A 16,418-nucleotide genomic window follows, 5' to 3' on the forward strand; every position below is an offset into this window, starting at 1 on the left:
CATCAATGTAGACAAAGATGAACCAGTTCAACATGTCGCGGAGAACATCATTTACCAGAGCCTGTAACACAACAGGGGCGTTGATGAGGCCAAATGGCATGACCAAATACTCGTAGTGGTCGCTGTCCGTGTTGAAGGTGGTCACTCATCCCCCTCCCGGGTTTGCTGGGTCAGTCATGGCTAGTTTGTACTAACACGTTTGAAGGTAAGACCCAGGTGAAGACAATGTCGAAATAACAAAAGTTTATTAAATCGAACACGGGCAGTCAAAGGTAAGGACGGCAGGCAGGCTCAGAGTCAGGTCAGGCAGAGGTCAGTAATCCAGAGTAGCGGGGCAAAGGTACAGGCCTGCAGACAGGATCAGGACAGGCAGAAAGGTCAAAACTAAAAAAACAACAACTAGAAAACAGGCACTATAGACAGGACAGGAGCAAGGGGAAAAATGCTATAAATACACAGGGGATAATGGGCGACACCTGGAGGAGGGTGGAGACATTCACAAAGACAGGTGAAAAAAGATCAGGGTGTGACACCTTGCTGCTATTCCATGTTGGAGAATCTTGAACATGGCTGTCTCCATCTTCTGGTTGAGCTCTGTCAGCTTCTGGTAGAACTCAGAAAGCACATTTCAAAATTCCAGAGGTGAATTGACAAATATTTTCTAATATACACTACCGGTCAAAAGTTTTAGAACACCTACTCATTCAAGGGTTTTTCTTTATTTTGACTATTTTCTACATTGTAGATGTAGAATAATAGTGAAGACATCAAAACTATGAAACAACACATATGGAATCATGTAGTAACCAAAAAAGTGTTAAGCAAATCTAAATATATTTTATATTTGAGATTCTTAAAATAGCCACCCTTTGCCTTGATGACAGCTTTGCACACTCTTGGCATTCTCTGAACCAGCTTCATGAGCTAGTCACCTGTAAGATTGCGCCGAAGACGTTGGTTGACGTTTTACATGCCCATAATCAATTGTGCTATTTTGTTTGTTTCTTTGCATTGTTTGTAACTTATTTTGCACATAATGTTGCTGCTACCGTCTCTTATGACCGAAAATAACTTCTGGACATCAGAACTGGGATTACTCACCACGGACTGGAAGAAGCTTTTTCCTTTAACGAGTCCGACGATAAAAATATACTGCTTTCCTGGCCCAGATCCCCGTAATTTGTGTGAATAAAAGGCAGATGAAAAGAGGATGCATACCAGGCTTCCTTTTGAGAATCCGTAGGCGAGGGAGTAAACTCCCACTGCCATCAATTCTACTTGCTAACATGCAACATGGAAAATAAAATTGATGATCTACAGTGAAGCATGGTGGTGGCAGCATCATGCTGTGGGGATGTTTTTCATCGGCAGGGACTGGGAAACTGGTCAGAATTTAAGGAATGATGGATGGCGCTAAATACAGGGAAATTCTTGAGGGAAACCTGTTTCAGTCTTCCAGAGATTTGAGACTGGGATGGAGGTTCACCTTCCAGCAGGACAATGACCTTAAGCATACTGCTAAAGCAACACTTGAGTGGTTTAAGGGGAAACATTTAAATGTCTTGAAATGGCCTAGTCAAAGCCCAGACCTCAATCCAATTGAGAATCTGTGGTATGACTTAAAGATATCTGTACACCAGTGGAACCCATCCAATTTGAAGGAGCTGGAGCAGTTTTGTCTAGAAGAATGGGCAAAAATCCCAGTGGCTAGATGTGCCAAGCTTATAGAGACATAACCCAAGAGACTTGCAGCTGTAATTGCCGCAAAAGGTGGCTCTACAAAGTATTGACTTTGGGGGGGATGAATAGTTATGCGTGCACAAATGTTCTGTTTTTTTATTTTTTATTCCAAGTTGTAAGGCAACAAAATAGGAAAAATGCCAAAGGGGGTGAATACTTTCGCAAGCCACTGTAGCTACCTTTTTAAAAAGGTCAGTCATGATCATTAATGAGAAACTGACTAAACTGCCTTTCGTTGATTATATAGAACACATTTAATTGTGAAATAAATCAATTATATCTATTAAAATTCTTTAATAATATATATGTATGTTATTTATTTGACATTTTGCAAGATAAAATCTCTTGAGATGCACCATTTCATTTTCAAGAGTGTAAAAATAAAATAATACTCAGTAACAAAAATAATGGCAACTACTATCTTATAATAGTAACAATTAAATTATATATATAAAAAAGCATACATTAAGAGCATAATAAAGTAATTTTTGTACAACTACTAATAGGCCTACAGCTAATAAAAACTACTGCTACAATTACTAATACAACTAATACAAAACATGTACCTATAATATATACTGTACATATATACTTACTTACAAATATCTTCACATGGTGATGTTTCTACTAAAAAACAGAAACAGTTTTTTCTTAAAATTAACAATTCACTGTGTGATTTTCAAGCCTGGATTTTAATAGGTAAATGATTGAATCAGTTGGGCCTTTGTAACTGTGAGAATTTACTCCAACCTCCTAATGTAGGGTGGCTTGGGGTTAAATGCCCCACTCCTGTAATTCTCACAGAAACCAGTTTATGTCATTGTTTTTTTAAACAGATGCAACTAGTTTTGCTCAACAAAAAAATGTAATCTGTCTCATCCCAACTTTTTAAGTTACGTCAACAAAACTATTTTGAAGTACAAATCCCCCCTTGAGATAATTGAGACGTGGATTGTGTATGTGTGCCATGGGCAAGCCAAAATATTTAAGTGCTTTTGGACACAGTATGGTAGTCGGTGCCAGGTGGACTGGTTTGAGTATGTCAAGAACTGCAACGCTGCTGGGTTTTTCACGCTCAACAGTTTCCCATGTGTATCAAGAATGGTCCACCACCCAAAGGACATCCAGCCAACTTACTTTTAGTGTTGAAGCATCATCCAGACAGTTTTTTTTAGTCAGAGTTCCATTCCTGATATTTATTTGGCAGGCTTAGGTGCTTGCATTAGCCACATAGTGGTAGTGGCCAGACTCACCCAAAGACGTGCTTCAAAAAATCTCCACATAAAATTCTAAAGACTATTAAGTTTTCAGGGAGGCTGTAGAAAAATCTGATATTGTTTTTTTCTGCAAACTTTTGCAATTGTGCTTTTAAAGAAAATGGACTAGCTACTTCAGTCGTAGTTTGTTGCATGCAAAGATTTTTATAACTAACCCAAGATAGACCAGAGTCTGTCGTTTCCAATGGGTGCAAATTAATAATAGTTGGCAGAACAAGCAAGGACGTGGGCAGAGCCAAGCATGAGTTAGTGAGATCCTATTGGCGCGTTCTAGCATTTATTTGCATATTTCCGTTAAGAAAAGTCTACTCTGTGAAGTGCGCTTGTGCAATAACTAAATTTGCACTCCTTCTAAACAATGCCATTTTTTAAAACTTTGGCAAAGGTTAAAGTCTACAAAACCCTGTCCACTCTGTTGTTACAGATTATAGTTTTGGAAACAGAAAACCGTATGGAGGTCAAATATTTCATAGATGAGAAAATTTTAAGAATGTCAACCAAAATCTATCATCTCCCACTGGGCTTCCTTTCATCACCATATTTGGCAGTGAATGGAAATGCCAACTGGATACTTCACATTTATATGTCCAGTGAAATATCTGTCTCATTGTTCTAGTTGGCCTAGATGTCACTAGCTTGGACAGGGATAAGATTACAGAAAGCCTAGATGACAAAGAAGCTACACGTAACCTTTAGTTAACTAGGAAAGTCAGTTAAGAACAAATTATTATTTACAATGACGACCTACCCCAGCCAAACCCAGCTGGGCCAACTGTGCGCTGCCTTATGGGACTCCCAATCATGGCTGGATGTGATACAGCCTGGATTCAAACCAGGGACTGTAGTGGCACCTCTTGCGCTGAGATGCAGTGCCTTAGACCACTGCGCCACCCGGGAGCCCATAGGTTGTTGGATTGCTAAAGTAGTAGTGTAGAACATGTTTATATGTTCATTTACTTATGCAAAAGTGTCTTTTTTATTAGTTGTACTGTATGTGTGTTTACTTTTATAACCTTTATTACAAATCAATTGTCTACAAAACATACTGTACTTGCACAGTGTTACCTTTATTTGGGAACATGCTTATGTGTCATAAAATTATTTGGGAAAAATGTTAAAGAACAAGTAACTTTATGTTGTTCACATAGTCAAAGGCACTTATACACCTTGTATTTACATGGTTATAGCCATAGACATGTTGTGTAATACATCTTGGCGTCATTACGTATTCAGTCTTTATACATTCTTGAAAATCAAGTGGTACAGAGAAGCAGGTGCGTGTCACACCCTGATCTGTTCCACCTGTCTTTGTGCTCGTCTCCACCCCCATCCAGGTGTCGACCATCTTCCCCATTATCCCCAGTGTATTTATACATGTGTTCTCTGTCTGTTGCCAGTTCGTTATGTTTCGTCAAACCTACCAGCATTTTTCCTGTGCTCCTGTCTTGCTCTAGTTCCTGTTTTCCTGGTTTTGACCATTTTGCCTGAGCCTATCTGCCATTCTGTACCTTGTCACACCACCCTGGATTACTGACGTCTGCCTGTCCTGACCCTGAGCCTGCTTGCCGTTCTGTACCATTCGGACTCTGCTCTGGATTACTGACCTCTGCCTGCCCTTGACCTGTGGTCCATTGGCAGCTAACAAAATGAGCACATAGAACTCAGAGATAGGATAGGACCAATGCAGCAGTAGGCCTATGACTTGCAGCAGTAGGCCTATGACTTCCATCGTTAACTAAGTAAAAATAAATAGGCCTATAGCCGACAAATAAAAATGCACATTTATCTCTCTACTCCGCCTGTCTGCCTCCCTTTATTTCTTTCTGTCTTGACTTGAGCTATCACTAGTGAAGTCCAACATTGTATCAAATCATCAACTGGGTCCGGCCAGAAGCTGTCGCTAGCGAACTTGAAACATTGTATTAAATAGCCTATTCCGGACCCTCAGAGTTTCCCGTGCCAGTGAGCTGGGTACAGACAGCTTTACTGGATATATAGGATCATCAGATCATTATATTTTGCCCTTTCACACCAAGGCTTGGTGATTATCAAGTCCGGGTATGTTGGAAATATTTTTCAAATACTGAGGAATATTGAATTTCTGTTGCACACATATCCAGATGATTGCTGCATATCATTTTGCGCAATAACACTGTTGGCATGATCAAGGCATAATCAATCTTTCTGTTGGTGGGTGTCTCGGTCAAGACGGAACACTGGTGTATAGCCCTGGTGTATAGCCTGCAAAGACATGAGATGGCTGTAGAGTTTATTGTGGGGACGTTTTAAAGCACATAGTCAGGCCACTACCACTAAATGGCTCATGCAAGCAATTAAGCCAGCCAAACAAATTTCAGGAATGGAACTCTGACCAAAACAACTATTTGGATGATGCTTCAACACTAAAAACAAGTGGAAAATTAGGTCTAACAGTGTGCAGTGCCATTTTGTTTCGAAATTTGATCAATTGAAAATACGATACCAAGACTACAGCTTTTAAGAGTCAATTACTCAAAAATGCCAAAAGAAAACGTATAAAATGTGCACAATGTTGTGTGGAATTTGTAAATGGTGCTGTTGTTGAAATATAGTCCATTAAATACTGACAAACTATTAGAAACTTGTTTTGTTCAGTGCTGCTTTTGACATTATCGATCATGGTCTGCTGCTAGAAAAATGTGTTATGGCTTTACACCACCTGCTATATTGTGGATAAAGAGTTACCTGTCTAATAGAACACAGAGGGTGTTCTTTAATCGAGGCCTTTACAACATAATCCAGGTAGAATCAGGAATTCTAGTAAAGCCAGTGTGTCTATGTATGCAGATGACTCAACACAATACACGTCAGCTACTACAGCAACTGAAATGACTACAACACTTAACAAAGAGCTGCAGTTAGTTTCAGAATGGATGGCAAGGAATAAGTTAGTCCTAAATATTTCAAAAACTAAAAGCAGTGTATTTGGGACAAATCATTCACTAAACCCTAAACCTCAACTAAATCTTGTAGTTAATAATGTGGCAATTGAGCAAGTTGAGGTGACTAAACTGCTTGGAGTAACCCTGGACTGTAAACGGTCATGGTCAAAAAATATGGATACAACAGGAGCTAAGATGGGGAGAAGTATGTCCTTAATAAAGCACTCCTCTACCTTCTTAACAGCGCTATCAACAAGGCAGGTCCTACAGGCTCTAATTTTGTCGCACGTGGACTACTGTTCAGTTGTGTGGTCAGGTGCCACAAAGAGGGACTTAGGAACATTGCAATTGGCTCCGAACGGGGCAGCACGGCTGGCACTTGGAGGTACACAGAGAGCAAACAATAATATGCATGTCAATCTCTCCTGACTCAAAGTAGAGCAGAGATTGACTTCATCACTACTTGTATTTATGAGAGGTATTGACATGTTGAAAGCACCAAGCTGTCTGTTTAAGCAACTAGCACACAGCTCAGACACCCATGCATACCCCACAAGACATGCCACCAGAGGCCCCTTCACAGTCCCCAAGTCCAGAACAGACTATGGCAGGTGCACAGTACTACATACAGCCATGACTACATGGAACTCTATTCCACATCAAGTAACTGATGCAATCAGTATAATCAGATTTTTTTTAAACAGATAAAGATACACCTTATGGAAGAGTGAGGACTGTGAAGCAACACAAACATAGGCACAGACACATGCAGGCACACATAACATATGCACTATACACACACGTACACATGGATTTTGTTTTGTAGATATGTTGTAGTGGAGTATAGACCTGAGGGCACACACTTACATTGTGAATTCTGTAATGAATGTATTGTAATGTTTTTAAAATTGTTTAACTGCCTTAATTTTACCAGACCCCAGGATGAGTAGCTGCTGCCTTGGCAATCAAAATTCAGTATCCCTATAGCTTTAAAAAATGTTGCTTGACCTCTAGCTTCCTATATTCACCTGAACCTAAATTGTTTAATACCATTATGCTTCTCACACATGTTGCTCTCAGAACCACATCACCAATGCTACAAATTAAAATCAATACAGTTCTCATTAAGAGGTACTCACCACCTTGCAGATTCAGAACATCATTGGAGAGTGTATTAACCTTGAGTCATAATGATTTTATGAGTGAAACTGTGTTCTATGCTTGCAGCCTGGACCACTGATGTCATATATGCACCCTTATTGTGACACAGTACACAGTAAAGGGGAGGAGTCAGTCAACATCCAGAACATTGATACTGCTCCAATCTACATTATCCATGGAAAAATAATAAATCAGTTTTATAAAACATACTTGTAATTTGAGAAGATCATTGGCCAAAATATTTCCCAAATTATCACAGAAAATAATAGTGCAGCCTACCAGAATGTAACGTTATCTTGTATCAGCTATTGAAGATATCTATTGATTCAGTCATTGACATACTGTACTTAATCAAAAAGTAAAAAAATATACATTTAAAATAAGATATTTCAAAATATTAATGAAATCAAATACTGTAAAGATGTTCATTTATTGCCACATTACATGTCATACAAGACAGAGTGCTTCACAATCATTCATAAGCAAATCTCCCAAATTAAGTATTTCTTTAAACCTGATCAATAATACTGGAACTGTCATTAACCAGATAAAATATAAATTCATTACAAGTCACCTAAACTTTTTCAGTATTGTTCACAAAACATTTAATTCTGTTTACAATGATGTTTCTCTCTTCCCTTTCTTCTTTGGCTGTAATCAGAGAAATTCAACACAAAACAAACTCAGAGGCCAAGATGTACTGCATGGTCAATGTCAACATCATCCCTCATTCACCAGCATAGAAAGAGACACTGTATTGACTCTACAGAGGAAACTATGTACACCAATATCCTCATAGTCAACCACAACCCTGAACACATTCACACACACCCTATCGCAGGCACTATACATTTGCAAAGAAACTAAAGGGTATATGAAAGTCATCCAATGTGATTGAGATTGATTCTGTGTGCAAAACATTGTCAACCGCTGCTTTATTTGGCTATGCTCTGTCTATATAGTAAGTGTATTTAGAGCTGGCACTAGAGTGACCGGCTCCGAGAGGTTCTGGTCAGGTGTTCCTTTGCTCTGAAGAACCTTCTGTCGATGCCTTTCCTCTTGTCGCTTTTTCTTCACCAAGTGTTGCTGCTCTTTCCTCTGCTTGTTTGAAGCCTGAGAGAGGGGTTGAAAATCAGGGGGTCAAGATGAAAAGGGGGAGACTTCATGTCCGTTCTGAATTCAATTGAGAAATGCAGGTCTATTTAATCTGAAACTTGAATTGAAATAGTCGCACAGACTCAGAATACTGATACAGAACTGGGATTTGAGTGCAGAGCCGTCGTATAGCAATAACACTCTCCGACACGACACATATACTATTACAACTCCCCACATGAGACCAGGGTTCAATCCATGTGTTCACCTTTCCCACTGTTTCTCCAACTTGCCTGTCTCCCCATCTAATTTCCTTACTGTCTGAATAGAATGTGTTAAATTACAAAATAATATATATTTTTAAATAATTAGAATTTGAGCATCTTACCTTGGATTTGTGTAGGTTGCCTCCATCAGGTGGAAGTTTGTGATCACTGCATTCTGTCGCTGCCTCTCTACACGCAGAGCATGATCCCGAGGCACACTGGCCGTGACACACTTGGGCTGATAGCTCAGAATCCAACAGCCACCCAGCGTTGATTGTGGCGACACTCAGCTGAAACAGATTCTCCTCTTCACCTGAGAGACATAGCACACAAAACATATATATATCAGATGCTCCTGTTGATCATTATCAAGAGGTTTTTGGTTGGTAGCTCCCTCTAAAAGATGGAAATCCCCAAAACAGCCAATAAACATCAGTTGTATTTATTAGCAATGTTTATTATAAGAGGTAGGCTAAGACTGCAGACAAATTAAAGTTTGATAGGGAGTTGGGGTTAGAAAAGGACCCCAAACAGCTAGTAGACACTGATAATCAGAATGCACTGGGGGAGAAGACACTCACAGTTCGGGCCCATGTTCTTCAGGGAATTTAGGATCACATTGTCCTCCTCTGAGGAGGTGGGCGAGGGGGCTTTCCGTCTGTCTGTCTGGCTGTCACCAAACTCACGCTGCCCACTCGAATTATGTAGATTCTGAAGGGACAAGAGTGGGGTGGGGGGGGGGGGGGGGGGGTAAAGGAAATTGTGAGAATAGGACTAATCCAAAGGTCAAAATATTTAGTAGTGTGTTTTAGTTGAAAGGGTCGTTTTCGTACCTCTATACGCAGCTGAGCAGGGCTCTCAGAGTTGTCACCGAATGGTCTTACACTGTCATAATGGTCTCCATAGCGATAGGCAATGTGTAACTCTCGGCCAACCAGCTTCTCAGAGCCATTTATCTGAATTGAGGAAACATAATGAGTAGGAACTATCAATAGGGGTATTTTGTACATTCTGTTTCATTAGAAGAGGACTTCAGTTTAAAAAACAGTAGTGTGCCAGAATGTAGTCTCGTGGTAGGACCATATATACCACCTCGCAACAGGGGATTCATGCCTCTCCTCGCTGACTTTTTCATTTATACCCTTCTATTTTGTACTACGCCCTTATTTACTTTCCTATTGTTCTTTCAGAAAAAAAATATAATAAACTAAAAAAATAGGCTTACTTAATGAGATTGTTTTTAAAGGAGATCCCAAACAAAGTCAAATAAAGTGCTTACCCAATTGTGCATTGCTATACCCTTTATACAGCTTAATATCTCTAGCCAAAAGTAGTAAACTATATGGGCAATAGGGTGTCATTGAGGTTACTACCTCCCACAGTGGGGTGTTGAGCTGATGAATGACCACTTTAAGCTGTTGGCTGCGGGCGAACGCCACGATGGCATCATTGCCAGCAAAAGTGCCAGGCTGGGAGAGGTTTGACACTGAGAGGAAGAGAACAACATAACAACAGAGAAAAACATTAGTGACAAGACCTTTAAAGACAATATTTAGGTTGACTTGCATGCTATCAGAAACTTGGGCAGCCAACAACATTTTCACATGCAAATAGTATTTGGTTTCTATCATATTGGGCCATTTCCTTACAATGCTGTGTGAAGGGCACATCATCCTCCACAAAGGGCTCAAAGTCCTGCCGGTGTGACATCATGTACTGCACAGTCTCCTGGCGCAGGCGCAGGTGTCCCCGAGAGTGTCCCTCCAACTGGTCACCCAGAGCCCGGAACAGGCAATTACTACAGGACGGACACAGTATTAGTCAACGTTATAACATACATTTAGAACAGCACTTTGGTGGCATTCCAGGCTGACTACATTTCAGACTTTGCATTGCATCAACCAATGATTGCATGCCACATTATCAATTACAGTCTGGAATCAGAATGCTATATCATATGATATGTGGTTAGCTGATATGTTAAATACCTATTGCGTTGTGAGGTCTGGCAAGTGTCTGCAATGTAGTCAGCCTGGAACGTGGTCCTTCTCTCTCTGAATCTTACCCATCTCCAGGCACCTCTCTCAGTTTGAGCCCCAGCGCATGGAGCTGGTTGGAGAAGCTGACGAACTCCTCTCCATCATCCCTGTCCTGGGGGCGGTTCTTACGGTCCTTTGCGATTGCCCTGCGCGCGGACCGCTCATCCCGCTTCCGCTCCGCGTCACACTTCCTGTTTCCCCCACGCACTGGCTTTCCTGTCTGCTTCCGAGACATGGCTGCCGGGCCTACAGACACAGATCTTTACAGATGCAGTAGATCTCTCCGTCATTCACTGGCACATGCAGTTGGGTTACTTCCACACAGGTGGAATCCTGTGTTTCAGAAAGAGGAGGGAAAGAATAGAGACGAGAGTTTGAATGCAACTTAGAAAATGAGCAACAACGTGTAACAACTTAGTTACTTCCACATTTCACATACACTAACTGGGATAGTAGCCAGCTACAAAAAGATGGTTCATATTAGCTAGTTACAGTCAGTTGATACGTGGCATAGCAGGCAATTGCAATTCCAAATGGGTTAGCTAATTATGATGTAGCTGTCTAGCTCTCAAACTGTAGGCAGCATTCTGCCTTCTCCTAACTGTTTTCAGCCTTCTGCTTCGCCCACGACTGGCTCATGTGAACTACAATCCCAAAGCTGTTTTTTATTGTTCAGAAACGTCAACAATCATCGCTTGTGATATAGCTTTCGAAACATATGGCCTTTATATTTCATAAGCGAGAAACTATCCTTAAAATTAATATATATACTTACTGTAGCAGTTCTGCACAGAGCCATACATCTATGGGTGCCTCAATCCACAAAACTACACTTCTGATAAACTTCCTGAGTTATGCTTAGAATCAAGTGTTTGGAGCACACTAGATAGCTAATTAGCATGTCTTTTTTCATTAAACAAGCACTGTAACATGGAGATATGGTCATGTGGGAACACTGAGTTAACCCTAAGCCCTGTAAAAAGGAGTATCTATTTAACCTTTCCTTGTATTATTATTTTTCGCTGATATGAAAGATAAGATCCTTATGCTTCCAAAACCATTCCGCAAACGATGCGTTGGGCGGTTAAAAAAACTACTCGATAGAGAAGACGCCTTTATCCAATGACTTACACTATATATACAAAAGTATGTGGACACCCCTTGAAATTAGCGTATTCAACTATTTCAGACACACCTGTTGCTCGCAGCCATGCAATCTCCGTAGACAAACATCGGCAGTAGAATGGCCTTACTGAAGAGTTGAGTGACTTTCAAAGTGGCACCATCATAGGATGCCACGTTTCCAACAAGTCAGTACGTCAAATTTCTCCCCTCCTAGAGCTGCTCAGGTCAACTGTAAGTGCTGTTATTGTGAAGTGGAAACATCTAGGAGCAACAATGGCTCAGCTGCGAAGTGGTAAGCCACACAAGCTCACAGAACTGCCTCAGGAAGCAACGTCAGCACAAGAACTGTTCGTCGGGAGCTTCATGAAATGGGTTGCCATGGCCGAGCAGCTGCACACAAGCTTAAGATCACCATGCGTAAGGCCAAGCGTCGGCTGGAGTGGTGTAAATCTTGCTAACATTGGTCTCTGAAGCAGTCGACGCGTTCTCTGGAGTGACGAATTACGGTTCAACATCTGGCAGTCTGACAGACGAATCTGGCCCAAGGCATTATGCCAACTGTAAAGTTTGGTGGTGGAGGAGGAATAATGGTCTGGAGTGGTTTTTCATGGTTCGGGCTAGGCCCCTCAGTTTCAATGAAGGGAAATCTTAACGCTACAGCATACAATGACATTCTAGACAATTCTGTGCTTTCAACTTTGTGGAATCAGTTTGGGGAAGGCCCTTTCCTGTTTCCGCATGACAATGCCCCAGTGCACAAAGCGAGATCTGGTTTGCCAAGGTTTGGCGAGATCTGTGAGGAAACACTTGACTGGCATGCACAGAGCCCTGACCTCAACCCCATCGAACACCTTTGGGATGAATTGGAACACCAACTGCGAGCCAGGCCTAATCGCCCAACATCAGTGCCTGACCCCACTAATGCTCTTGTGGCTGATGGAAGCAAGTCCCCTCAGCAATGTTCCAAATCTATTTGAAAGCCTTCCCAGGAGAGTGGAGGCTGTTACAGCATCAAAAGGAGACCAACTCCATATTAATGCCCATGATATTGGAATGAGAGGTTTGAGGAGCAGGTGCCCACATACTTTTGGTCATGTAGTGTATGTGCAATGAAATGGAACTGAGTCATGATCAAGGACCTGTCATGCTAGCTAGCTGGTAGACCTGGCATCCTGGACAACAGCAACAGCTGACAGGGCATAGAGATCCTATTAAACTACTAATTATATTAGTATATATTATATTCTAATGCCTAATTCTGTGACGGGTTGATGTCGACAAGCTTGAGCGAGCCTACGGCTGCGTCAGTAGGCTGGACAATAGAACGAGTCTAAATTCACCCAAGGCTGAAAAACGGCAAAAGAACGTTGGCTAAACTGGAACACTAGCGCGAGGCCATAGCAAATTAATTGAATAGAACGTTCAGGAGGCGAACTGGTGCCACCGTGTTCAATAGAACTAATAGAAGCTGGTAGGGTGAAAAATGCACCAAAATAAGGCCTGTTTTTTCGTGATTACTTCAAGCAGCTGGGACATATGGTAATATTGTGAAACTGGGCTGCACGGCGGATGTAATGAACTAGTTATCAGAAAAAAAAGCGGTGTTAAACATTTCATGTGTTCAGCCTGACGTTAGTGGACTGGCCAATTGACGCGTTACCGTAGCTAGCTATAGCTAATTGCATTCGCTGATCAGCAACTAGCTAGCTTACGAGCAACTGTTATGTCAGCTGGATATGACTGCAAGAAAGCTAGGTTAGCCGACTTTTTAGCTAGGTAACTAGTTTGCAAACGTTAGCTGCTAATGCTACTGGATATGTTTGTTAGCCAGTTGGCTAGCTCCAGTCTCGTTCTCGCTGATTTCGAGTTAACCACAACAGTGAATACATGTCAAGCCATCAGAATACAACGAAGGTAACAAGTTACTCACATTCCACAGAGAACACCCGATGATACTCAACGAACGTCCTGTACTACGTTATTTTTACCTAAATAAGATCTGACTCATGAGCTTGTTTACATTTGCTGTTCAGCGCCACCATCTCCGAGTACGGAAGTGTGAGTGCATCAAATCATATCAACAGGTCGTTTTCAATAAAACGTCACAATACGTTTGATCTGGCTGCAAGTAGACCCCCAGCTCCACTAAAACCATTGACAAACTACTTGCCGTTTTCTAGGGATTGTTAAATACATGTTATAACTATTTGGTTTTAATATCGTCACCTATTGAGCATAATCAGCAACGACAAATGTCCGATTATTCAATGCAAAACAATTGCGCACATTTAGCTGTATCATCAGAGTTATACTGCAAGTAATTGCAAGCTTTTCATGATGAGTATAAACATCAATGATGCATAATAGAAAATGCCCGCACTGAAGATGTCTATATTGGTCTGTTAAAACAACTACTTTTGTGAAAATGTTTTTTACTAAATGTATTTGAGTATTTACCAGCATTTGTAATTTGAGTCTGATAATTATTTGTACTAAACAATTAATCTGATAATACTTGTGGAATATATAAAATATTTGCTTGATATGTTTTCCACTTCCTTTAAATATTTAGCAATTGAAACTTATTTATATGTGTTAACTGAAACGGTCTATTAAATTATTGTACATGTTAGTAGGTGCTCTTATCAAGAGCAATTTACAGTAGTAAGGCCTACATTTTAGTACTGGTCTCCCATGGGAATCAAACCCATAACCCTAGTGTTGCAAGCACCATGCTCTACCAACTGAGCCACATATCATCACAATCCACTTGATGTCTCAACGTACTCAGGTCTACAGGTACCAAACCTAGATGACCAGCCTATGTACAATAAGTGGTTTGTAAGGATGTTATAGTAATATTTTCCATGTTATTTGATCAAGAAATTATTTAATTTGATGTGGATGTTTTGTGTCTTTGTCCATCACTTTGCACCTTTGAGGATTGGGTTTTGTTCTTTCTGGATTCTATTAGAATGACAATAGCAGAGAAAGGGACAGGGCCACAACTCGTACAGTTCCAACTACTGAATCCTGCAGATGTCTATATTGGTCCGCTGATACTAGTAAAGGCCCAGTGCACTACTTTTGTGAAAATATATATTAATATTTATATTAATATATGTTTTAAATTATGATTTTCAGGGGGTGCTACAGCACCCTCAGCACCCCTACTTCCCGCGGCTATGTACCACGGTAAATGGTGGTGCTGCTGTTTGATAGGCAGAGCCCACAAAAGATGTGAAATTAACCTAAACCACTCATAGTTGTCAGGTATAGTTCACTTGTATTAAAAATCACTCAAATATCCAATTAATGGTGGCCTATATTAAGAGATATCATGAGGCTACCCTACATGTCTGAAATTACATGATCAGTTGATGTTGTATAACTGATGATAGAGCTAAATGTGTGCAATTGTTTTGCATGGAATAATCAGAAATGTGTAGGTCTGACTGCTCTTCAGGAGGTGATGATATTACAACCAAATAGTTAACATGTATTTGACAATCCCTTGAAAACAGCACACAGTTGTCAATGGTTTTAGAAAAGCTATGGGTCTCCTTGTTTCACAACAGAGAAATCGAACACTACAACTTTTTGTGACATTTTATTGAAAATGACCTATTCGTAAAACATTCAGCTAACAAAAAAAACCCTACTTCAACTGTATTGATAAATATGAATTACTTGATTTTCACTAAGCAAGAATGGTTTAGCTAATGTTGATGTAGAGAAATTGGGGATAGAGTGGGGCACAATAACAGGGAAAGACAACCCCTTGGCAATCATCTTTACAACAGTTGCATATCTTTGGTCATTGTGTAGGCTAGGCCTACTTATTAAAGTTGTGGTTAAGTTCAGATCAAGCTTTCTGTGCTATAAAACAACTTTGCATTTCTACCAACTGAGATATGAAAATTTAGTTGGTACATGACAGTCAACAGTCATCAAACAAACAAGCTCTGAATCATGTTAATGTCAGAAATTTGTGTGTTACAGTGTATGACTCAGGTTAAAGTGAAAATGTGTTATATTTTGATGCCCCACAATGCAGGCCCTAATTTCCAGTCCTCTCCTCCTTATGACAGATTGCAGTTGGAAAGAGTCTTGTGGAGGAGGAGTGGGTTGAGGAGGACAGAGAGTGTTTGCTGTGGAGAATACCATCAGACATTGTCACAGATGTAGCCTCAGGACCAAAAAGTGCATCAGCAGGCATTGGAAGGAAAGAAGACGGTCTATATAACAAACACATTCCAGTGTATACCTTCCCAGTTGTATTAGAGATTTGAATTAGAAACTAAAACTATGTGTTCTGGTTTACAAGCTAGGAATGTATTTCGTTGTGTATTTGTTTATGCATTGACATCTTGTACATAAAGTAAAGCATCTGCTTTGTTTAAAGTGTAAAGGGATGTACTATACCTGCTCTACTCATTACCTTAGCCCTATATGAGAAGGTAAGGATCAACAAGGTTAACATGATGCCCCTTTTACTATGTGTAGCCTATACAGTTCATTGTTACTAGCTAGTAGTCAGTTAGCCAGTGCTAGCAGTCATCACCATTAACTCAGACATCTGCCAGCCTCAGCCCGGTCAATTCCTGCCAGTCTGCAAAGCGCGATATCAACCCAGAGCATATCGGGCTGCTTTTTCTCTACCACATCTCTGGAATCCTACCGCAAGCTCTGAACCTTTACTCCGGATCATCGCAGCTAGCTAGCTGCTATCCAAGAGGCTACTCCTGGCTAACGTCTCTGTCTCGAAGAAAGCACCAGTTAGCCTGGAGCTAG

At 40.7% G+C, this 16,418-nt stretch overlaps 1 protein-coding gene and 1 long non-coding RNA gene across 2 annotated transcripts; one reads left to right on the forward strand and one right to left on the reverse strand.

Moving 5' to 3' along the window:
- Positions 1-7,510: 7,510 nt before the first annotated feature.
- otud3 (OTU deubiquitinase 3) lies at positions 7,511-13,754 on the reverse strand. Its single transcript, XM_021616205.3, has 8 exons — positions 13,555-13,754; positions 10,526-10,832; positions 10,110-10,258; positions 9,834-9,946; positions 9,294-9,416; positions 9,042-9,171; positions 8,583-8,773; positions 7,511-8,212 (listed from the first exon to the last, which is right to left on the reverse strand). Exons 2-8 carry the CDS (start codon positions 10,732-10,734, stop codon positions 8,054-8,056), a joined length of 1,074 nt encoding a protein of 357 aa, XP_021471880.1. The 5' UTR covers positions 10,735-10,832; positions 13,555-13,754; the 3' UTR covers positions 7,511-8,053.
- Positions 12,967-16,035, forward strand: LOC149981271 (uncharacterized). Its single transcript, XR_016483333.1, has 2 exons — positions 12,967-13,538; positions 15,716-16,035. It is a non-coding gene; the product is annotated as an uncharacterized LOC149981271 (long non-coding RNA).
- The last annotated feature ends 383 nt before the right edge of the window (positions 16,036-16,418 follow it).

Source organism: Oncorhynchus mykiss, chromosome 9, assembly GCF_057628025.1.
Source record: "Oncorhynchus mykiss isolate SJ-2025 chromosome 9, ASM5762802v1, whole genome shotgun sequence".
NCBI lineage: Eukaryota > Metazoa > Chordata > Actinopteri > Salmoniformes > Salmonidae > Oncorhynchus > Oncorhynchus mykiss.